Here is a 24,417-nt window from a genome sequence, read left to right as displayed (position 1 = left end):
GGGCCGTGCCAACCCATGGGACTGTTATCCCCGAGTGGGTGACTGCAGGTTGCAGGGCAGGATCCGTGTTCATAGCCTTTGGAAGAGGGATGGGGCGGAGGGAATCTCCAAACGAAGGACACAGAGCCAGGAGGAGGCAGAAACACTGCGTTTTTCCTTTCTCTACCCTCTCTCCAGCTGTGCCCTTACCTCAGGCTCCCGGCCTGACCTGTCTGCTGTCAGTACCAGAGGGAACCCAGGGAGATGCCCTTAGATCCGGTGGGTTGATTTAGGGGGGACCCTCCTTGAGTCTACCCTCTGTTTAAAGAGATCCAGCTGCTGTAAATAGGGGTAGCTGCCCAGAGCTCACAACCGGGGGGGTGGCAGGGCGGGGTCTGAGGGATGCCCCTGGTCCTGAGGTGCTGCATCCTTCCTGCCCGTCCCCGGAGGGTGGACTCTAGGCCTTGTGCCAGAAAACTCCAACCTTCCCTTCTCGCCTTTGTCCCTGTTCAGGCAGGACACGGACCAACTGCAGCCGGTGCCAGAAGAACCTGTCGCTCCAGACCTCCGTCAAAGGGCTGTACGTCTTCTGCGTCTTACTGATCATCGCTGTGATGGTGCTGGCATCCCTGGGTAAGCGCAGCTTCGGGGGACCTGACTCTCTTTTCCTTCCTGCCTGCCCCTCCCCAGGAAACACGAGTGGACCAGCGTAACATGGCCTTTCCCTGCCTGGGAAACCCACCTGGTCACCTGGGGGGTTGGAGGATTGCAATAATAATGAGATTTAGCTCTTGAAATTCTCATGTCACAAAGGCGGGGGGGGGACAATCACCCCCATTTTACCCATGAGGAAACTGAGGCACAGAAGGGCAGTGACTTGTCCAAGCTCATGCAGTGGATCAATGGCAGAGCTGGACTAGAACGCGGGTCTCCTAACGCCAGTGCCCTAGCCACTTGCCTGCTCGGGTTAAGTATGCGTGTGCACCCCTGATACCACTAGCAGATGGAATCCAAACTTCTTTGCTGTGTGTCATAGCTACTCTACTGCTAACAGAAATTTCCCTTTAGCTATGGAGTAGGGGCCTGGGCTTTGGGAGCAGAAGGCTCTGGTTGCTGTCCCCGCTGCTGCTGTGAACTTCTGAGTGTGGCTGTAGGCAGCCATTCGCAAAGCCTGAGATTTGTTACAGTGTCTGCGTTCCCCTGACTGCTCCAGGAGCCATCTGTAGGTAACGGGGCTTGCTGCTGCAGGGATCTGGTATATGCTGCAGAGCTCCCGTGCCATAGAGACATAAGAGCGGCCAGACTGTGTCAGGCCAAAGGTCCAGCTAGTCCAGTATCCTGTCTGCTGACAGTGGCCAATGCCAGGTGCCCCAGAGGAAATGAACAGAACAGGGAATCATCAAGTGATCCATCACCTGTCGCCCATTCCCAGCTTCTGGCAAACAGAGACTAGGGACACCATTCCTGCCCATCCTGGCTAATAGCCATTGATGGACCTATTCTCCATGAACTTGTCTTGTTCTTTTTTAACCCTGTTATAGTCTTGGCCTTCCCAACATCCCCTGGCAAGGAGTTCCACAGGTTGACTGTGTGTTGTGTGAAGAAATACTGCCTTTTGTCTGTTTTAAACCTGCCTATTCATTTCATTGGGTGACCCCTAGTTCCTAACAACAACCAGCTCCAATCCATGGCCCGAACACTCATAAATCAGGTTTCAGAGTAGCAGCCGTGTTAGTCTGTATCCGCAAAAGGATCAGGAGTACTTGTGGCATCTTAGAACAGAGACTGGGAATGGTTGCGTCATTACACTAATTGAATCTATTTCCCTATGTTAAGTTCTCCTCACATCTTCTATGGGTCATCTCAGTTATCACTTCAAAGGTTTTTTTCCTCCTGCTGACGATAGCTCATCTCAATTGATTAGACTCTTCCTGTTGGTATGCACACTTCCACCTTTTCATGTTCTCTGTATGTATAAATATCTCCTGTCTGTGTGTTCCATTCTATGCATCCGAAGAAGTGAGCTGTAGCTCACAAAAGCTCATGCTGAAATAAATTTGTTAGTTTCTAAGGTGCCACAAGTACTCCTGTTCTTTTTGCTCATAATTCAGTCCCACCCCAGAGCCCCCTTATATCATAATGGCTCCCCTTTGCTGCCTAGCCTCACCGTCTAGCTGTGTCCGTTCCCTTGCTGTCTCTCAACCTTTGCAGGGCCAGGAGGAGAACCCAGGTCTCCAGTGCCCCATGCACTAGAGCAGCCCCTATCCAAACCAAGCCAGCGTCCAACCCCCTCTCCATGCCCTGATTCTCAGCACAGAGCTCGTGGTCTCAGACCCCACCAGCATCCCAGCAGGGCACCGCTCACCAGTGAGCCCAGCATCTCAGTCCTTTTGTGGCTGCTTCAGTGGGAAAGCAGCGCGGCTCCCTTGACCTACAGCCCACCAGGGAGCAGAGATCCCGGAGAGCACAGCTTGGAGAAATCCCTAAGTCACAAGGTGGGTTCCCGCCTCTCACGACGAGGGAAGACCACTCACAGTCCCTCAGAGCCGTGCGCCAGCACCCTTGCCTGAGGAATCTCTTGTTTGGCCTTCATGCCAATTAAGCACAGTAATTGGCATGGTGGTTTCCTATGGGCTTTTTTTGCAGTGTTTTATTTTGGGCAGAGAGAGCTGCCAGATCCCACAGCTCTGGGTATCGGAGGAGCCTCTGCCTGAGCCCCGCTCTCTCTCCAGCCCTGAGGAGCTAAGCATAGGTGGCCTGGAACAGCCCACTCCTGCTCCCTGCTCTCTGGAAGTTCCTACACAGAGCATGCGTCACACCCCGGGCTTCTCCTCCTCCCCAGCTAGGGTGGCCCATCAGAGCACAGGTCTTATCCATGGCCCCTGCCACCTGGCTGGCCCACTGCACCAGGGGAGTGGAGACCTGCCGGGCTGGTCCTGCAGCACCAACTCGCTGCAGCGCTGACATGGTGACAGCTGCCCGCGGAGACCAGCCGGCTGGACCTCACCCAGCTGCTCAGACACGCCCACGGCACAGTGCCATTAGACAGGGCCTCACCCGGCACTGGGGTAAAGGGACTGTCTAGGAAGGAGTATGGCAGAAAGAGACCTAGGGGTCATAGTGGACCACAAGCTAAATATGAGTCAACAGTGTGATGCTGTTGCAAAAAAAGCAAACGTGATTCTGGGATGCATTAACAGGTGTGTTGTAAACAAGACACGAGAAGTCATTCTTCCGCTTTACTCTGCGCTGGTCAGGCCTCAGCTGGAGTATTGTGTCCAGTTCTGGGCACCGCATTTCAAGAAAGATGTGGAGAAATTGGAGAGGGTCCAGAGAAGAGCAACAAGAATGATTAAAGGTCTTGAGAACATGACCTATGAAGGAAGGCTGAAGGAATTGGGTTTATTTAGTTTGGAAAAGAGAAGACTGAGAGGGAACATGATAGCAGTTTTCAGGTATCTAAAAGGGTGTGATCAGGAGGAGGGAGAAAACTTGTTCACCTTAGCCTCCAATGATAGAACAAGAAGCAATGGGCTTAAACTGCAGCAAGGGAGATTTAGGTTGGACATTAGGAAAAAGTTCCTAACTGTCAGGGTAGTTAAACACTGGAATAAATTGCCTAGGGAGGTTGTGGAATCTCCATCTCTGGAGATATTTAAGAGTAGGTTAGATAAATGTCTATCAGGGATGGTCTACACAGTATTTGGTCCTGCCATGAGGGCAAGGGACTGGACTCGATGACCTCTCGAGGTCCCTTCCAGTCCTAGAGTCTATGAATCTATGAATCTATGACTTTCCCTTCCCTGGGCATCCCCAAGCAGGGGCCTGGCACATTCCTTGGGCTCCAAGAAACTAGCAGGGGGAGGGGAAAAGAGAGGATAAATCCATTAACGATTGTGAGGAGTCCAGATGCTACGGTGATGGGGGCCCTGCAAGTACCTGCGAGAGATTAGAGAGAAAAAACAAGTTGTTTCACCACAGACGTAGAGATGAGGCCAAACTTAGAGGAGGATCCAAACTCACCACCTTCGCAGCAGAACTCCAAACGGGTGGCAGCTGGGAACTTAGGCCTGGCCGGGCCCATCTGGGTCATCAACTCTGGGACCCTGGTCTCCTGGGTGCCCCCATCCTGGAATCCCATTTGTACACTTAACAAGCTTCAACCCAGCGACGTTGTTAATCCCGTGTCTCTGCAATGGGCCAAAGCGGAACCTAGCACCCTCAGCCTGGGGTGCGTCTATGTTCAGATCTGAACCTGAACACGTTCTGACGGGTTGGATCACAGAAACCCCCCTGGGAGCTGCCAATTAATGTGCCAAGACTACCTCTGCCCCTGTTTTCCCTGCCAGCTGAGGACTTCAGCACCCTGTCTTGCTGAGCCAGATACTCCCGTCTGCTCCAATACAGACCCAGGGTCTGAATTACTTGCCCCAAAGCTGCAGGTTTACCTGAAAGCAGCTCACAGAAGTGTGCTTGTCTTTAGCACTCAGATGCCCAACTCCCAATGGGGTCTAAACCCAAATAAATACGTTTGACCCTGTATAAAGCTTATGCAGGGTAAACTCATAAATTGTTCACCCTCTATAACACTGATAGCGAGATATGCACAGCTGTTTGCCCTCCCCAGGTATTAATCACTTACTATGGGTTTAATAATAAACAAAAGTGATTTTATTAAGTATAAAAAGTAGGATTTAAATGGTTCTAAGTAGTAACAGACAGAACAAAGTAAGTCACCAAGCAAAATACAATAAAATGCGCAAATCTATGTCTAATCAAACTGAATACAGATCATCTCACCCTCAGAGATGCTTCAGTAAGTTTTTCCTCAGACTGAACCCCTTCCAGGCCTGGGCACAATTCTTTCCCCGGTACAGCTCTTGTTCCAGTTCAGGTGGTTGCTAGGGGATTCTTCATGATGGCTTCTCTCTCCCTTTGTTCTCTTCCACCCCTTTATATATCTTTTGCATAAGGCGGGAATCCTTTTGTCCCTCTGGGTTCCCACCCTCTCCTTCTCAATGGAAAGACACCAGGTTAAAGATGGATTCCAGTTCAGGTGACATGATCATGTGTCACTGCAAGACTTCATTGCCCGCTTGCCAGCACACACATATACAGAAAGACTCACAGGTAAAACACACCCATCTGCAGACAATGGTCCTAGTTAATGTGAGTCATCAAGATTCCAAACCACCATTAATGGCCCACACTTTGCATGATTACAATAGGCCCTCGGAGTTATATTTCATATTCCTAGTTTCAGATACAGGAGTGTTACATTCATACAAATAGGATGACCACACTCAGTAGATGATAAGCTTTGTAATGATGCCTTACAAGAGACCTTTTGCATGAAGCATGTTCCAGTGACATTATATTCACTCATTAGCATATTTTATGTAACCCTTCTGCCCCTCTGAGTTGGTAGCAACAAGGGCCGGGTTCAGTATCCAGGGGTTCCGTTTCAGTAACACAATGCATAACCGGCTCGAGCCCCCACCCAGTGACCTGGGACACTCACATACCACACCCTCCTGGGCGCCTCTAGGAGGCAATACTTCCCCACTCGCAAGCACGGAGTCTGAGTGTAGCAAAATCCTTTTAATAAAGGAGGGAAACAATGTGGCATCACATTGGAGAAACACCACAGACAGGATTATAACACAAACCATAGACAAAAACCCACCTCCAAGTACGTTTGGTACTGTCCTTTCCCCCTTAGGGTCTTAAGTCCAATCACCCCAAAGTCCAACAACCCAAAAGTCTCTGATCGGTGCCACCCCAGAGTTCAAAAGTTTATCTGCAGAGTTTTACCCCCCCACAGCCTGGGTGGAAATGGGGGGAGGGGAAGCCCGCACAGGGTGTTAAGGGGCACCTTACCTGGGCCAGGGCCAACTGCTCCACCTCTCCATGGAGTTCTGCTGCAGCCTTCACCACGACCAGCTCCACCACACCAGCTGTGCCGCTCCTCCAGCTGTCCCTGCAAACTGCTTCACTCCGCTCACTGTTCCATGGGCTGCTCCAACACGCTGCAAACTGCTCCGCTCTGCCAGCCACTTAGCAATAGATCTTCAGGCTCCCCCACTAGTTAGCACAGCACTCAGTGATCTCAGCTCAGCTCTTTTAGTGATTTCAACTCTTAGTAGGGGAGCCCTGGTGCTGGTGCACCATTGGCCCAACATGAATTCAGCTCAGCAGTCTCTAGATGGACTCCAAATGGAATCAAAATTAGCTCTGCTCTTTAACAGTGGAGCGAGGAGGATGTGCAGTTGGGGCCCATACCATCAGGTACACACACCAGTCCCCAAACTCTCTCAATTCACTGGGTTTTGGAACCCATGTCCCTTGTCTACTTAATTTAGATTGAGTCATTTCTGTCATAAAGCAGTCTCATAGTTCCTCATTCACATAATTAGGGTGACAGCACTTTTTTTCCTCCTGCCCCAATAACAAAGAAATTGGGGATTCCTGCTGTCAAAATAACCATCCCAGGCTGCCGTGGGCTTATGCTAGGTGGGGTGGGTGTGCCAATGCAAATACCTGGAATTCCTTTCCACACTCCCTGAGATTCTTTCCACACTTCCCATAATTCACCACCAGATGTTCGGGTAGAGCTCATCCTGACTCTGCTTACATTTATAAAACCATATAGACCGCACAACGTCACACCCGCCCAGTGTCAGGGCTGAGTTAACATGCTTGAGACAGCGCTTCAGGTTGGGACCTCCAATCCAAACCTGGAACCTCTCCTGACCTCATCTGTCCGCCAGCGCCCGTCCCTTCTCCCCAGCTTGCCGAGTCCTGGTACAGCAGCTCAATGAAGGCCCCAGTGTAGGTGACCTTTCCCTGATCTGTAACCTTTCCCTTTCCCAACTCCTGAAGAAGGGCTGGCTTCCCTTGGCGCATCTAATTCCAGCCCATTCTAGGCTCCTTGCCCATCCCACACTCCAGAGCGGCAGGAGGCAAGTGTTGTTTTAGCCTTTGGCTGCTGCTCTCATTTGTCATCCCATGAAAATTGCCTCCATAATCAGGTTTGGACAGGAAGAGGCCACCACAGAGTAATGATACGGGAGAAGCTCTTGGCAGAGGGAGGTGATGCAGGCGACAGCATTTCTGCAAAGCTGACGCAGAGGTTGGCTCGCTTGGCAAGGGTTGGAAACGCCAGGTGGGCCTCTGCATAAATAGCATCAGTGGGTCAGACCCCCAGCTGGTGCAAAGTAGCTGAGCGCCATCGACTTCCTCGCAGCTCCCCCCGGCTGAGTGTGCAACCCCATCAAATCCCACCTACCTGAAGGATTCGAGCAAACCCTTTCCAATGCTGGCTCCACTTTCTCCTCCCCTTGTTATGCTCCAGCGATGGCTGGCTGCTCCAGCGCCTTGGAAGGTTTCCCGCGTGTTCAGCACCCATTACAAATAGTCATTCACTGGGCATGTTCATTGCTTATAGATTACATCTGGGAGGAAATCAATAGAGAGAGATGGATGGGAAGCTGCTGCTGCCCCCGCTGGAAAGTTTAAGCAGCATGGAAATGGCTCCTGCCCCCGGGGGCCAATATTCACCCCCCACTTTGCTCTGTCTTACCAGGGACATGGTCTGGATCATGTCTGTGCTCAGCTGTGCAGATCCCGGTGCCCATCCCCAGTGGCTGATCCGATTGCAGGGTCAGACCTGCCTTAGCCATACCATAGACACACGGTAAGAAAGGCAGAGGGGAGAGGAAGAATCTGCCCCAGGTTTAGGGTCAGGCAGATTCTCATGCTTCAGAGCTTCCGCTGGTCGTCTGCAGGGGTCAGGAAGGGATAGTTTCCTTGAGGAAGCTCTCTGCACCTGGCAAAGTCGGACCCTAATGAACAAAGCAACAAGGGGAGAGGCCATAGATTCCAAGGACCATTGTGATCATCTAGTCTGACCTCCTGGGTAACACAGGCCAGAGACCTGCCCCCCGATAATTCCAAGAGCAGATCTATTAGGAAAACATCCAGTCTTGATTTATAAATTGTCAGTGATGGAGAATCCACCATGACCCCTTGGGAAGTTGTTCCAGTGGTTAATTACCCTCCCTATTAAAATATTACAGTTATCTCAAATCTGAATTTGTCTAGCTTCAATTTCCAGCCATTGGATCTTGTTAGATCTTTGTCTGCTACACTGAAGACCCCATGATTAAATATATTTTTCCCAGGAACTTACAGGCTGTGATCTTAATCTTCCCTTTGTTAAACTAAATAGATTGAATTCTTGAGGCTGTCACTAAAAGGCAGGTTTCTAATCCTTTAATCATTCTTGTGGCTCTTCTCTGACCCCTCTCCAATTTATCAACATCCTTCTTGAATTGTGGTCACCAGTGCTGGACATAGGATTCCAGCAGCAATCGCACCAGAGGTAAAATCTCCTCTCTGCTCTTGCTCAAGATCCCCTCTTTAAGCATCCAAGGATCTGTTCTGGCCACAGCATCTCACTGGGAGCTCCTGTTCAGCTGATGATCCACCACAAGCCCAAAATCTTTTTCAGCATCTCTGCTTCCCAGGATAGAGTCCCCTGTCATGTAATGTGTCCTACAGTCTTTGTTCCTACGTGTAGACATTTACATTCAGCCCTACTAAAATGCATATTGTTTGCGTGTGCTCAGTGCAGCAAGCTATCCAGATCGCTCTGTGGCAGTGACCTGTCCTCTTCATTATTTACCTCTCTCGCAATTTTTGTGTCATCTGCAAACTCTATAAGTGATGAGTCTATGTTTTCTACCCGAGCACGGATAAAAATGTAAAATAGTGAAGGGCCAAGGACTGATTTTTGCAAGACCACACTAGAAATACACCTGCTCAAAGTGAAGATTCCCCATTAGCAATTACATTTTGAGACCTATCAGTTAGCCAGTTTTTAATCCATTTAATGTGTGCCATGTTCATTTTATATTGTTTTACTTTTTTAATCAAAATGTGGAGGTACCAAGTAAAATGCCTTACGGATGTCTATTACATCCATGCTATTACCTTTCTCAGCCAAACTTGTGAGTGCAAAGTAACGTACATTGGAAAACGTAATCCCTATTATACATACAAAATGGTGGGGTCTAAATGATCTGTTCTCACGCGAGAAAAAGCTGTTGGAGTCTGTCAGGGTTCCCTCCCCACTCTGAACTCTGGGGTACAGATTTGAGGACCTGCATGAAAGACCCCACCAAGCTTATTTTTAACCTAAGCTTATTTAACCCGCTTAAGTCCCCAAGGCACAAATTCTTCCTTGTCCTTGGACGGTATTGCTGCCACCACCAAGGGAGTTAGACAAAGATTCAGGAAAAGGCCCATTGGGAGTTCCTGTTTCCCCGAAATATCCCCCCAAGGCCCTTCACCCCCTTTCCTGGGGAAGCTTGAGAATAATATACCAACCAAATGGGTAAACAAGATGAGCACAGATCAGACCCTTGGGTTTTTTAGGACACTAAAAACCAATCAGGTTCTTAAAAGCAGAACTTTATTATCAAGAAAAAAGTAAAAGCAGCACCTCTGTAAAATCAGGATGGAAGCTAATTTTACAGGGTCATAAGATTTAAAACACAGAGGATTCCCCTCTAGGCAAAACTTTACAGTTACAAAAAGCAGGGAGAAACTGATATTACTTACAATTTTTGTAATCTTGGATGCTTATTTCAGGTAGGGTTTTAGGAGATGGTTTTTCCTGCCCTGGTCCCTCTCTGTCCTGGAGAGAACAACAAAGAGAGCACAAACAAAACTTCCCCCCACAGATTTGAAAGTATCTTCTTCCCTTATTGGTCCTTTTGGTTAGGTGCCAACCAGGTTATTTGAGCTTCTTAACTCCATACAGGTAAAGGAGGGATTTTATGCTACCCTTAGCTGTATGTTTATGACAGAGTCATGGTTAGTTCTCTGAAAACATCCGTTCAATGTGCAGCAGCAGTCAAGAAAGCTCACAGAATGTTAGGAGCCATTAAGAAAGGAATAGATAATAAGACAGAAAATATCATAATGCTACTATATAAGTCTGTGGTACACCCACATCTTAAATACTGTATCCATTTCTGGGTGCCCCGTCTCAAAAAAGATATATTAGAATTGGGAAAGGTACAGAGAAGGCCAACAAAAATGATTGAGGGTAAGTAACAGCTTCCATATGCAGAAGACTGGTACTTAGAATAGAGATGACTAAGGGGGGATATGCTAGAGGTCTATAAAATGATGACTGGTGTGGAGAAAGTGAGTTAATGAAGTGTTATTTACTCCTTTATGGAACACAAAAACCAGGGGTCCCCCAATGAAATTAACAGGCAGCAGGCTTAAAACAAACAAAAGGAAGTATTTCTTCACATAACGCACAGCCAACATGTGGAACTCAATGCCAGAGGACGTTGTGAAGGCCAGAAGTATAACTCTGTTAAAAAAAGAATTAGATGATACATTTATGGAGGATAGGACCATCAGTGGCTGTTAGTCAAAATATTCAGGGGGCAATCCCATGCTCTGGGAGTCCCTAAACCTCCAACTGCCAGTAGCTAGGACTGGATGATGGATCACTCAATAATTGGCCTGTTCTGTTCATTTCCCCTGAAGCAATTGGCACTGGCCACTATCAGAAGACAGAATATTGGGCTAGATGGACCATAGGTCTGACCTAATATGGTAGTTCTTATGTTCTATGTTCTTAATCTCATCACAAAAAGATATCAGGTTAGCTTGACAGGATTTATTTTCTGTAAACCCATGCGGATTGGCATTAATTACATTACCCTCTTTTATTTTTTTTTTAATCGAGTCTCATATTAGCTGCTCCATTGTCTTCCCTGGAATCAGTCAGGCTATCTGGCTTATAAATACCCGGGTCATCCCATTTACCCTTTTTAGCTATTGGCCCAACATTAGATTTCTTCCAGTCTTCAGGAACTTCCTCAGTGTTCCAAGACTTATTGAAAATCTACATTAGGGGTCCAGCAAGCTCCTCAGCCAACTCTTTTAAAACTCTTGGATCCACTGATTTAGAAATGTGAAACTTTTGTAGCTGCTGTTTAACATCTTCCTGAGGTACTAGTGGAATGGAATGAGTGTTATCATCATCTTATACTGAGATTGCATTATCTGCTTTTTTTCCCCAAATACAGAATAGAAATATTTATTGAACACTTTTGCCTTTTTTACATTACTATTGACAGTTCTACCATTTCCATCTAGTAATGGATCAATACCATTGTCAGGATTTTTTTTGTTCCTAATATACTTAGAAAACTCATTGTCCTTAACTCTGCGGGCCATGGATTTCTCCATGTGTTCCTTTGCATCTCTTATCATTGTTCCACAATACATAGCTTCTGATTTATTTTTATTACTCTCAAGTTCCACTTTCTTTCTTTTCTTATATATTCAAAAGATGAAAGGTCAGGACTTTAGCTGGTGGAAAGGTATGCCAGCTGGGCATCTGACCCCATTGATTTAAATGGAGCGGTGCTTATTTACACCAGATAGGGGTCTGGCCCCATTGAGTTCAGCGGAGCTTAATCAGTTTTTACCAGCTGGGGATCTGGCCCAAAATGTCTGCTAATGCTAAAACCGACTAACAGCTCTTTCTATTGGAAGAGGATCCGTTTCAGACAATTTGGTTTCCAGAAAAGTATCATTATTCACTCACTTAACCTAGAAGAGCTGAAAGCACAGACCATCCCCCATATTCCCATCTCTCTCTTCCCCGCAGTCTTTAAGAAGGTCAATTCCATAGTTGATGACATCAGCTCGGCCCAGACTTACTATGAGAAGAAGATCGTGTCTGTCCAGGAGAACCTCCAGGAGCTCAGTGAGTGTTCTGATCCCCATGGAGCACTGGCCCCATTATATCTCCTGATCATGGGCTGCGATCCCTCAGGCAGTAGAGTAGGCCTTGGAGTTAAGGGGTTTTGCGGGGTCACTAGTTGGATGAGATTAGGGGGGTTGGTGGTCAGGGGAGGCTGCTGTTTGCTCCAGCAGATGGAAGAGGGCTGCTGCAGGGAAGGTCTCACAGAGCCTTCAGTGTGAACCTCTATCCTGACTGGAGGAACAACTAAGAGGAAGTCTGGTGGGGAGGAGGAAAGGCCTACATCTCTCCCACAATATCCTTGTACAAGTTCCTGTAGGAAACATGAGAAAGCTGGATCATAATAATCCTGAGAACACTCTATGGGTCGATGGGAAAGTGTGTTCCAAAGGCAGGTTAAGTATCACTATCCTTGTTTTACATGTCGGGGAAACTGAGGTACATAGCAATTAGGTGACTTGCCCAAGCCTGTGCAGGGAGTCAGTGTCAGAGTGAGGATGACTGAGAACCCAGGCAATCCTGGTTCTTGGGCCTCCCCCATTGGAGAGATCTGTAGTTCGCCTACATGTGGCTTAGCAGTACCTGTGTGCAACTATTAGGAATAATCCCAGAGCACATGGGGAGAAGAACATGTTGTGGAGAGAGCCTCGCAGACACCGGGGTCTAGTCTGTGGGGGAATGTGTCCATTCTCCACAGCTGACTTGTGCGTCTTTGCTTGGCACACAGCATGACGGAGCTATGTATCTCTCATTTAGATCAGAAATCCTTGGGGAACTGCTCCTTCTGCCATGACACAGGGCAGCTGGGGCAGGAGATAAGCAAGTTGCAGGAAGAACTGGAGGAGATTCAGAAGATGCTCTTGGTCCAGGAGATCCTGCTGGACCGGACCTCGCAGAGGTACCAGCAGCTCTCATCCACCAGCAGCAAGATCACCAGTGAGATGGATGGCTGCTCGTTCTCCATCCGGCAGGTCAACCAGACCTTGGGGCATTTCCTAGCCCAGGTGAGAGGCTGGCAAGCAGCCACCTCAGCACTGGATGACTCCCTAAAGGGGCTGCTGCAGGAGCGGTACGACGTCAAGGCGGTGGTCGAGCAGATGAACTTCACGGTGGGGCAGACCTCGGAGTGGATCCATGCCATCCAGCGGAAGACAGACGAGGAGACACTGACTCTGCAGAAGATGGTGACCGAGTGGCAGAACTACACCCGGCTCTTCGGGAACCTGAGGGCCACCTCCTCCAAGACCAGCGAGCTGGTCAAGAGCATCCAGGCCAGCATGAGCTTGGCCTCGCAGAGGATCAGCCAGAACTCGGAAGGCATGCATGACCTGGTGCTGCAGGTGATGGGGCTCCAGCTGCAGCTGGATAATATCTCCTCCTTCCTGGACGACCACGAGGAGAACATGCACGACCTGCAGTACCACACCAGGTACACGCAGAACCGGACGGCGGAGCAGTTCGAGACCCTGGAGGGGCGCATGACCTCGCATGAGATTGAGATCAGCACCATCTTCACCAACATCAATGCCACAGACAGCCACGTGCACAGCATGCTCAAGTACCTGGATGACGTGCGGCTCTCCTGCACCTTGGGCTTCCACTCCCACGCCGAGGAGCTGTATTACCTGAACAAGTCTGTCAGCCTGATGCTGGGCACCACGGACCTGCTGCGGGAACGGTTCAGCCTGCTCAGTGCCCGGCTGGACTTTGACATCCAGAACCTGTCCATGATCATGGAGGAAATGAAAGTGGTGGATGTGAGGCACGGGGAGATCCTGCGCAACGTTACCATCTTACGAGGTGAGTTGCATGTGGGTACATCCTGTCCGGGCCTTGAACCAGGGACTGCCAGCGGTAAAGGACCAGGCCCCTTGGGTGGAAGAAGTAGCAAGCTCATAAAACTCTTCTGTGGTAGTGATCCACGTGTGTGTGTGTGTGCATTCACCAGGGAGCCCAGAGGGGAAACTGAGGCAGCAGACCAGTGACCCAAAGCGAGGAGCTAGCTCTTGTATGTATCTGAACTGGAGGATTTTGGCTGCAGACAGGGGCTTTTGGAGGTATCTTGAGCCGCTGGTTCTGCCACAAAATATCTCAGGGCCATGATTTCAGAAACGATGAGTGATCTTTGGTGCTTGATATGAGACACTTGAAAGGGCCTGGTTTTCAGTGATGGGGAGGGGGCTCAGCGCTTACAGCATTGCAGGCCCCTCTATGGTGTCTCCATCGAGGCTAACCACTGTGATGTGCTCGGCCCCAGGCAGCTGGGGTTACCGCTGCTGTGGGTGCCACACCTAGGAGACATCAATTAAGAGGGAAACCATGACCTGCCAGCTCCCTGGTGAAAACAGGGCTGGAGTTCACACGTCATAGAATAGAATCATAGAAGCTCAGGGTTGGAAGGGACCTCAGGAGGTATCTAGTCCAACCCCCTGCTCAAAGCAGGACCAACCGCAACTAAATCATCCCAGCCAGGGCTTTGTCTAGCCTGACCTTAAAAACCTCTAAGGAAGGAGATTCCACCACCTCCCTAGGTAACCCAGTCCAGTGCTTTACCATCCTCCTAGTGAAATAGTGTTTCCTAATATCCAACCTAAACCTCCTCCACTGCAACTTGAGACCATTGCTCCTTGTTCTGTCATCTGCCACCACTGAGAACAGCCTAGATCCATCCTCTTTGGAACCCACCTTCAGGTAGTTGAAAGCAGCTATCAAATCCCCCCTCACTCTTCTCTTCTGCAGACTAAACAAACCCAGTTCCCTCAGCCTCTCCTCACAAGTCATGTGCTCCAGCCCCCTAATCATTTTTGTTGCCCTCCTCTGGACTCTCTCCAATTTGTCCACATCCTTTCTGTAGTGTCTGTAGTGTCATCCTTCTTTGTGTGTGTCACAAACACACATCACAATGCACCTCCAACACGCCTCTCCACTCTACACCCATATACACTCACCCACACAGCGTAACACACACATCACAACGCCTCCCCACACCCAACCCTCTCTCCCCTTCACACCCATATACACTCACCCACACACTGTAACACACACACACATCACAACACATCCCCCCACATCCATGCACCCTCTCTCCTCCACACTCACATACACTCACCCACACACTGTAACACACACATCAAAATGCATCCACCTACACAATTCTCCTTCCACACCCACCCACACATAACACATACACACACACATATCACAACACATCCCCTCACACCCAACCCCCTCTCCCTTCAACACACACACTTATCCACACACCGTAACACACATATCACAACGCACCCCTAAACATACTGAACCCCCTTCTCTGCACACCCACATGCACCAATCCACACTCATACATCATTAGACACACACAACACCTCCCCACACCCACATACATCCACCCACACATCACAACACACACATCACTGGACAAATTGGAGAAATGGTCTGAGGTAAACAGGATGAAGTTCAATAAAGATAAATGCAAAGTGCTCCACTTAGGAAGGAACAATCAGTTTCACACATACAGAATGGGAAGAGACTGTCTAGGAAGGAGTATGGCAGAAAGAGATCTAGGGGTCATAGTAGACCACAAGCTTAATATGAGTCAACAGTGTGATACTGTTGCAAAAAAAAGCAAACATGATTCTGGGATGCATTAAAAGGTGTGTTGTAAACAAGACACGAGAAGTCATTCTTCCGCTTTACTCTGCGCTGGTTAGGCCTCAACTGGAGTATTGTGTCCAGTTCTTGGCACCGCATTTCAAGAAAGATGTGGAGAAATTGGAGAGGGTCCAGAGAAGAGCAACAAGAATGATTAAAGGTCTTGAGAACATGACCTATGAAGGAAGGCTGAAGGAATTGGGTTTGTTTAGTTTGGAAAAGAGAAGACTGAGAGGGGACATGATAGCAGTTTTCAGGTATCTAAAAGGGTGTCATCAGGAGGAGGGAGAAAACTTGTTCACCTTAGCCTCCAATGATAGAACAAGAAGCAATGGGCTTAAACTGCAGCAAGGGAGATTTAGGTTGGACATTAGGAAAAAGTTCCTAACTGTCAGGGTAGTTAAACACTGGAATAAATTGCCTAGGGAAGTTGTGGAATCTCCATCTCTGGAGATATTTAAGAGTAGGTTAGATAAATGTCCATTAGGGATGGTCTAGGCAGTATTTGGTCCTGCCATGAGGGCAGGGGACTGGACTCGATGACCTCTCGAGGTCCCTTCCAGTCCTAGAGTCTATGAGCAGTCCTAGAGTCTATACATCACAGCACACCCAACACCCTACTCCTTCCACACCCTCGTACACAGACTATGTATTCAATGGGCCAGTTGTTTCTCCCTCCACATGACAGGGGGTTGCTGCTGGTCAGGGCTGGGGCGTGCCAGCAGGGGGCAGCGTGGGGGTGGCTTGCATGGAATCCCCTCCCCCCCATTCTGTAGCTAGCCAGGGCCCTCACTCCCAATGCAGCTGCTCAAAATGCCCTGAGGACAACACTAACCCCGGGGTGCTGTGATGTGTGGGGGTGGGGGATGGCTCTGCGTTGTGATGTGTGGGTGTGTGTTACGATGTGTGGATGTGGGTGAGGGTGGATGGGAGCGTGGCGGGGGGAGGGGTGCTGTGATGTGTGGGGGTGGGGGATGGCTGTGCGTTGTGATGTGTGGGTGTGTGTTACGATGCGTGAATGGGAGTTGGTGGATGTGGGTGTGGATGGATGAGAGCGTGGCTGGGGGAGGGGTGCTGTGATGTGTGGGGGTGGGGGACGGCTGTGCGTTGTAATGTGTGGGTGTGTGTTACGATGTGTGGATGGGAGTTGGTGGATCTGGGTGAGGGCGGATGGGAGTGTGGCAGGGGGAGGGGTGCTGTGATGTGTGGGGGTGGGGGATGGCTCTGCGTTGTGATGTGTGGGTGTGTGTTACGATGTGTGGATGTGGGTGAGGGTGGATGGGAGCGTGGCGGGGGGAGGGGTGCTGTGATGTGTGGGGGTGGGGGATGGCTGTGTGTTGTGATGTGTGGGTGTGTGTTACGATGTGTGGATGTGGGTGAGGGTGGATGGGAGCGTGGCGGGGGAAGGGGTGCTGTGATGTGTGGGGGTGGGGGATGGCTGTGCATTGTGATGTGTGGGTGTGTGTTACGATGCGTGAATGGGAGTTGGTGGATGTGGGTGTGGATGGATGAGAGCGTGGCTGGGGGAGGGGTGCTGTGATGTGTGGGGGTGGGGGACGGCTGTGCGTTGTAATGTGTGGGTGTGTGTTACGATGTGTGGATGGGAGTTGGTGGATCTGGGTGAGGGCGGATGGGAGTGTGGCAGGGGGAGGGGTGCTGTGATGTGTGGGGGTGGGGGATGGCTCTGCGTTGTGATGTGTGGGTGTGTGTTACGATGTGTGGATGTGGGTGAGGGTGGATGGGAGCGTGGCGGGGGGAGGGGTGCTGTGATGTGTGGGGGTGGGGGATGGCTGTGCGTTGTGATGTGTGGGTGTGTGTTACGATGTGTGGATGGGAGTTGGTGGATGTGGGTGAGGGCGGATGGGAGTGTGGCAGGGGGAGGGGTGCTGTGATGTGTGGGGGTGGGGGACGGCTGTGCGTTGTAATGTGTGGGTGTGTGTTACGATGTGTGGATGGGAGTTGGTGGATGTGGGAGAGGGTGGATGGGAGTGTGGCGGGGGGAAGGGTGCTGTGTGATGTGTGAACACCAGTCCTGTTGTCAATAAGTAGCTGGCAGGCCGCTGTTTCCCTCTGAACTAGTGTCCCGTACTTGTGGCATGCACCACAGTAGCAGCTGTAACCCTGACTGCCCTGGGCTGAGCAGATCACAGCGGCTGGAGACCTGATCTGGGACCTGATTTGCCAAAAGCGCTGAGCCCCCACCCACGGGAAAGCAGCCCCTTTAAAGTATCTCATGTCCGGCACTCATCGCTTTTGAAATCTCCGCACTGAAATTTTAGTGGCAGAATCACTGGCCTGAGAACCACCCAAAAGCCTGTGTCTGCAGTCAGAAACTTCCAGTTCAGATATGTACTAGAATCAGATCCCCACTTCAGGTCACCTATCTGCTGCCTCAGTTTCCCCTTCTGCGCACCGTGGTGAAAGCCCCCAGACTCAAACGGTGCAGGTCACATGCCCTTGGCCAGCGTTAGCTGGTTCTGAGGTGGCTGGCACATGTCACACCCTTGCTGCTAACTGGCAGGGATTTAGGAGATATATAGTCATAGCCACTTTCTTCTGCACGGAGCATTTATAACAGGGAAGAGGGGCTGGGGGTGGCCGGGGACAGGGCTTAGCAGAGAAGGAAACCCCCATGTCAGGGAGTGGTACATGCCAGCTACTTCCCAACCAGCTAATGGCAGCAGAGACGTGTCATTTGGGGTGACCCCAGACATGTTCTGTCCTTGCCCAGGGCCATTCACTTGTCCCACATCCAGAGCCTTTTCCTTTCTCCAAGTCTCTGCAGCCTCTGCCTAGGACACAGGGCGCCTTAGGTCTAGTTTCCTGGAGGTGACATGCATGAGCCTAGCGTGTGCCTTCTGACTTCCAGCCTGATAGCCCAGAGCCCTGCTACAGGAGGGTCTGGGGAACACCCGTCCACTAGAAACTGCTGGAGGCCCAGCAGCTCATTTCACTACGTCACTGCTTATCAGAGACTGGAAATCCTTTGGGGAGCGGGTGATAGTGCCAGGCCTTGCTGCTGAATCGGTGTCTTCAGGGCCGATCTTGATGGCAGGGCTAGGACGCCGGGACAGCTCCAAAACCAGCAAGGGCCTATTTTCCCGTCTCTGAGCCGGGAGCCTGGTTATGGAACACTGTGATGGTCGCATCTCCTCCAGCAACATTTCAGGGACAGCAGTGCTGTGAGCAGGGTCCCCGGCCCCCAGACCTGACTGCTTTGGGGTCCCCAGCATTGCCACCCAGAGCAGCTCCTCTGGGCCGCCTGGGGGCCGGGAGTGGGCGCGAGGAAGGTGGAGGCTGAAAGCTGCTCACCTGCAGCAGGAGGGAGATACCTGCACAGGTTTCCAGCACACTGACAGGTACCTTGGCGACAATACAAGCAAGTGAAAGTGAATTTTGCGTTTCCCAGGGCTGTGTAGCACATGGAGAAGAGGCACGTGTTAACACAGCTGGGCGTGACCCCTGGAGACCAGGATGGGGCAATCTTGTCAGGGCCGGAGGTTCTGTTCCAAGCCCAGACCTAGATCCATGTGGGTTTGAAACCCAGCTCTGAATTCTGAAGCCAGGGCCCATTTCAGGTCTGCAGTGTCTTGCTCTGGGATGAGAGGGGTCTGACCCACACAGGAGTGCTATAAATAACACTATCATCAATATCCCCCACCCCAGCAGCTACAGAGCCCTCCCTCCCCATCTCCTGCCCTCCCCACCAGACAAGTGCCTAGGCCCAGTCTCCCACCTCAAACCTTCCCCAGCCTACTCACTGTTCCCCCAGCTGCGCATGCAGAGACTTCCAGACCCCGCCTCTCAGCTGTCGCATGTTCCCCATTCCCTGCCCCAGCTCTCCTGTCCCCCCCTGCTGCCGAGCCAGGCCCCACTCGCCTACAGAGGCTGGTGTGTGAGCAGTGAGCCTGGGTGCCTTTTGGAAACCGCTTTGGGAACCTGCTGGGTGAAAGTCAGGGCACAGGAATGACTTTAGCCGGGGACCACTGAAATGCAGCCACCTCTGGGATGGAGCACAGCAGCTGGTTGGCAACACACTGCAGCAAGGGCAAGAGAAAGCTGCAGGATGGAGTATAGAAAGGGAGAGCATTGCCCACACTGGAATTTGGCCATGACGCCCGGGTGCTCCAGCCATGAAACGCACCGGGGAACCACCTATTGACATCCCATGTTAGCTAACCCCCCTCTAGCAGCATGTTGCAGTCCGGAGACAGAGTGTGAGTCTGTTGCTTAGAGGTGAAGGGGGAGCAGGGGTTAATCCCAGCTTCCCAAGAGCAGGAAGCCTCCTTGGCACAAACACACCCCGCTCTCCTGGCTGCCATTCCTGTTATGGAAAAAGGGAGCAATGCACAACGAGCTGTGGATCTGGCAGGGCCAGGCAGCAGGTGCAGCTTCTCCCACAAAGCCCCTGGCCTCACACAGTGCCTAGCTGTGTGTCCGTCTGCAGGCAGGGCCGCTGGAGTCAACACATGATGGCATCTCTATTGGGCAGGGAGGGTAAACAGGAGGCGCTGGCAGGGGACGGACACCTGGCGCCTTCCCTTGGCTCCCGCTGGTGGAATTCTCCACGTGGTCCCCCAGTGCTGCCAGTCAATTCCACAACAGCCTCCCCCAGCGGAGATCAGACAATTCCTCGGACACCAGCCGCTTCCTGGGAGCTGGACGATTAACCGCAACGATTCCGGCAGAGGGTCAAGCTGCTCCAAACCCTGGGGCAGGGAGCAGGGGCAGTAAAGATGCTTCCCTCCCCAGGCGCGTTGGCTGGGCTGCCCCTCCTCTGTGACATTGAGCAGGGTTAGGACGGGTAGGCATCTCCCACATGACTGGTGCCCCGTAGGGTGACCAGACAGCAAGTGTGAAAAATCGGTACAGGGTGTGGGGGGTAATAGGAGCCTATATAAGAAAAAGACCCCAAAATCGGGACTGTCCCTATAAAATCGGGACATCTGGTCACCCTAGTGCCCCGGGACTGTGTGGGCAGGTGTCAGTGGACCTTGGTTCTTTGTGGCCTTAATGTGTCACCTGCCTGGGGTGGGAGGGGTCTCCAGCTGCCAAGCTCCGTGCTATCCAGTGGCATGTCCCCTGCAGGGCAGGAGGACCACTCAGGCTCCCACTGCCAGGCCACTGTAACCAAGGTAACACTGGTTAACGATGTGCTGTGCTCCTCACCTGTTCCTCTCCCATTGCCTAGATACTGTAACCAAGGTAACACTGGTTAACAATGTTCTGCACTCCCCCCTGTTCCTCTCCCATTGCCTGGATACTGTAACGAAGGTAACACTGGTTAATGATGCTCTGTGCTCACCACCTGTTCCTCTCCCATTGCCTGGATACTGTAACCAAGGTAACACTGGTTAACGATGCTCTGCACTCCCCACCTGTTCCTCTTCCTTTGCCTGGATACTGTAACCAAAGTAACACTGGTTAACAATGCTCTGCGCTCACCACGTGATCCTTTCCCCCCAGGTGTGCCTGGCCTCCCTGGACCCAGAGGACTCAAAGGCGACATGGGAGTGAAGGGGCCTGCAGGAAGCAAGGGGGAGAAGGGTGACACCGGGGGCCTGGGCTCTACCGGCCCGCAGGGCTCCAGAGGACCTCCAGGCATCCCAGGCCCTCAAGGCGAGAGGGGACCGATCGGCGTGAAAGGCATGCCGGGTTTTAAAGGCACTAAGGGCAGCTTTGGACAAGCTGGGCTCAAAGGACAGATGGGCCTGAAAGGCGACATAGGCCCTCAAGGGCCGGAGGGAGCTCCGGGGCCGGTGGGGCCAGCAGGGCCGCGAGGGAAGCCAGGGATCCCAGGGAAGCCAGGGTCTCCAGGCCAGCTTGGCCCACCGGGTCCGAAGGGAGACCCTGGCGTGCGTGGGCCCCCAGGCTTACCGGGGCCACCGGGTGTCTAAGCCAGCCCCACCCGCAGCCCTGCCCTACGGGATGCTGGCCCAGCTGGAATGGGGAGGGGAGATCTCTGCAGTGCTGAGTGAACGTGCCAGCTGGCCGGAGGCGCATCCCAAGCCCTGTCACTAGCATCCCCCTGGGAGATTCAGCTGGCGATCCCAGCAGAGAGTCCAACCCCCTGCACCCCTCCTGGGACGTCCTGCCTGAGCAGAGCGGCTGGGATCCCTGCTCGCTGTTAGGACCTGGATCCATGCTGACCTGCACAGCACCCCCAGCAGGCAGCCCTCCCTTGTTCATTCACATGCTCTCAGAGAGAGCCAAGGGCAGCACGGCCCTTTGGATGGGAAACCAGCGCTGTCCACGTCCTGCCCTTCCCTTTCCAAGAGCCTGCTTGTACCTGTTTGACCCAGACATGCAGGGCTGTTTGAAAGGCAAAGAGCTAAATCTCTGTGTGTCAACGGGAATGTGTGTGAGAGAGACTGTGCTAGGCCTTGCCAAGAATGCCCTGGGCTTTGCCCTACAGCTGGGCACAAGCAGGCCTACCACGTCTCTCATTCCCTGGCAGAGCCTGGGCGTTTTGCTGCCTGGCACAGACCGACGTGCCTCCGGTCGCTTCATTGCCTTGGTTTCCATCATCCACTTCTTTCCCTGCATCCTCTGCTCCAGCCCTCGCTCACTGCAAGTGGGTCTGGGCACTGCGCTCTCATGCCACACCTGCTTGGGGCTCTCTCTGTGTATTCGGACACGTTGATTCTCCCTCCTGGCCCACATGGCAGCCAGTTGGGTGCGGTCCAGATGGCCTCAGCTGCTGGTACCCTTTCAGCTCCTGGTGGGCAGAAACCCATGGCACAATCACCTCCTGTTGTCAGTAGCTACCGGTGTGGTGCTCTGCTCTTGTTCGATGATGATAACAGTGCATGTTCCCTCTGTGTGCTGCCCCAGCTCTGCGCAGAGAGCTGACACAGCAGACCCCGAGAGAACCCCCGAAGACACAGACTCTAGTAAGGTACGAAGGAACCCAAGCCAGGTTTATTATCAAACGAAGCACAGTAATAGTTTCCCACAGACTCTACAAGACATACTACGAATTTGTGCCCCCTGGCAATGGACCAGCTCAGTCAGTGACGGGACTCTCCACTGCCCCATAGGCTGGCCAAAGATGCGCACTCCGGGACCTACTTTTATACAGATTACTCATCCCTACTGACGTATTGAGGTACAGCCCCTTGGCTCATTAGGTGCTGTCTCCCCTTTGATCATGTTGTTCCAGGCATACAGATCTATCCATAATGCTGTCCTGTCTTTAAGATGCACCTGCCTGTTCCTTGTTATCTCTATGGAGTGTCCTTGTAGCAGGCTGTCCAGGTGCCATCCTGGCACAAGTTCATATTTCAGGGCCTCATCTTACTACACCCACCATCTCCGCTGGCACCCTCACTGGCTGTTTGCAATAGAGGGGCCAAGGATCGAACGGGCCCTGGAATCCCTGCTCCCCCCGAAGAGGGCTCTCTCCAAGTCAAGATCTAGGGATTTGGGGAGCAGACACTGTGCCCTAGGCAGCCAAGCCCACAGCTCTGAATTCAGGTTTATAACCTCCAGCCCCTTTGCATCGAGAGCCCCTGAGAAGGATGCTGACAGACTGCAGTGGGGTCAGAGAGGAGCCATGACTGATTAAAGGATCAGAGAACATGTGCTATAGTGAGAGACGCAAGGAGCGCGATCTGTTTAGCTTCACAGAGAGATGGCTAGAGGGTGACTTGATCCCAGTCTGTACATATTTAGTAATGGGCTCTTCAGTCTAGCAGAGGAAGGTCTAACACGACCCAGCGGCTGGGCGTTGAAGCGAGACACATTCAGACTGGAAAGAAGATGTACAGTTTAGAAAGTGAGGGTAATTAACCGTTGGAGCAACTTACCACGGGCGGTGCTGGATTTGTCATCAGTGCCATTTTTAAATCACAATTGGGCGTTTGTCTAAAAGCTCTGCTCTAGGAATTATCTGGGGCAGGTCTCCGGCCTGTGTCATGCCGGGTGGGTGGGGAGGAAGACGTCAGACTAGATGATCACAGTGGGCCCTCCTGGCCTTGGGATCCATGAAAAGCTCCTTTGACAGCTACAGAGGCCCTGGGTGACCTGCCGAAAGCCACGTGCTGAGCCAGTGGTCAGGGTGGAGTTTGAACCGAAGCCCCCGACTCTCTGCCAGGCCGGTGGCTGATCGAGAGGGGCACGGCTCCCTCTGTGGCTGGGCTGAACAGCTCAGCTCATTGCTGTTCAGGAATTGTCACAGCCTGGCAGAAGCTGGGTGGGAGTCAGTGAGAATCTAGGAAGGGGTCACGCAGCAAGTCAGCACAGCACAGCTGGGAACCGAACCCCGGTCTCTGGATTCCGGCTGTGGGAAGCGGCAGCACCTGGCAGTGCTGCAGGACCTTTTGCCCAGCGGTGGGAGCCAGAAGACCAGGGTTTCACAGGAATTGGCAGACTGGCTCAGCCCTGCGGCCCAGCTAGCCCAGCGTCCTGGCTCAGGCAGCAGAAGCACTAGATGTTTCAGAGGAAGGTCTGAGACGCCCCCACCCCGCCTCACATAGCTGCTGATGAGGGAGAATCTGCCCCTGACATAGGGCTAATCCTGATCTCTAACAGTTAGGTAGAAGGCTGGATATTCCTGTTACCCATAGACATGCCCAAGTCCCCTTTGACTCATGCTAAGTTTTTAGCCTCAGTGACCTCCAGTGGCAGTGAGTTCCACAGACTAATTGTGCCTTGTGTGAAAAAAATATTTTCCTTTTATCAGCTTTTGAATCTGCCCCCTTCTAATTTTCTTTGCGTGTCCCCTTGTTTATGTCTCATGAATCAGGGAGAACAGAAGCTCTCGATCTCCCTCCTCCAGATGAGTCCTCGACCGTTCAGCAATCTATCACCATGGGGTCAATGACTAATGGAGCATGGGGGCACCAGGCTTGGGGAGAGGGGGGCTTTACACGGCTGCAGAGCTGGAAAGTACTGGAGGGAACAGGAAGCTAGTGGTGGGGAAAGAAGGGGAGGCCTAGGGGAGAGGCACCACGTGGATTTTGGGGAGCACCCTGGGTGGTGGGGGAGGC

General features: G+C 51.8%; 1 protein-coding gene across 3 annotated transcripts in view; it reads left to right on the top strand.

The window, feature by feature from the left end:
* SCARA3 (scavenger receptor class A member 3) overlaps positions 1 to 22,704 on the top strand; it is a 36,978-nt gene extending 14,274 nt beyond the window's left edge. For all 3 annotated transcript variants that reach the window (XM_050948826.1, XM_050948824.1, XM_050948825.1), the window contains 4 exons: positions 493 to 612; positions 11,681 to 11,779; positions 12,533 to 13,576; positions 20,894 to 22,704. In XM_050948826.1, coding sequence (XP_050804783.1) covers positions 493 to 612; positions 11,681 to 11,779; positions 12,533 to 13,576; positions 20,894 to 21,324 — 1,694 coding nt within the window. In that variant the 3' untranslated portion in view covers positions 21,325 to 22,704. The remainder of the gene's footprint in view (positions 1 to 492; positions 613 to 11,680; positions 11,780 to 12,532; positions 13,577 to 20,893) is intronic.
* Positions 22,705 to 24,417: the final 1,713 nt, after the last annotated feature.

The sequence above is a fragment of the Gopherus flavomarginatus genome, chromosome 4, assembly GCF_025201925.1.
Source record: "Gopherus flavomarginatus isolate rGopFla2 chromosome 4, rGopFla2.mat.asm, whole genome shotgun sequence".
NCBI classification, from domain to species: Eukaryota; Metazoa; Chordata; order Testudines; family Testudinidae; genus Gopherus; species Gopherus flavomarginatus.
This window is presented reverse-complemented; position numbering and strand designations above follow the sequence as displayed.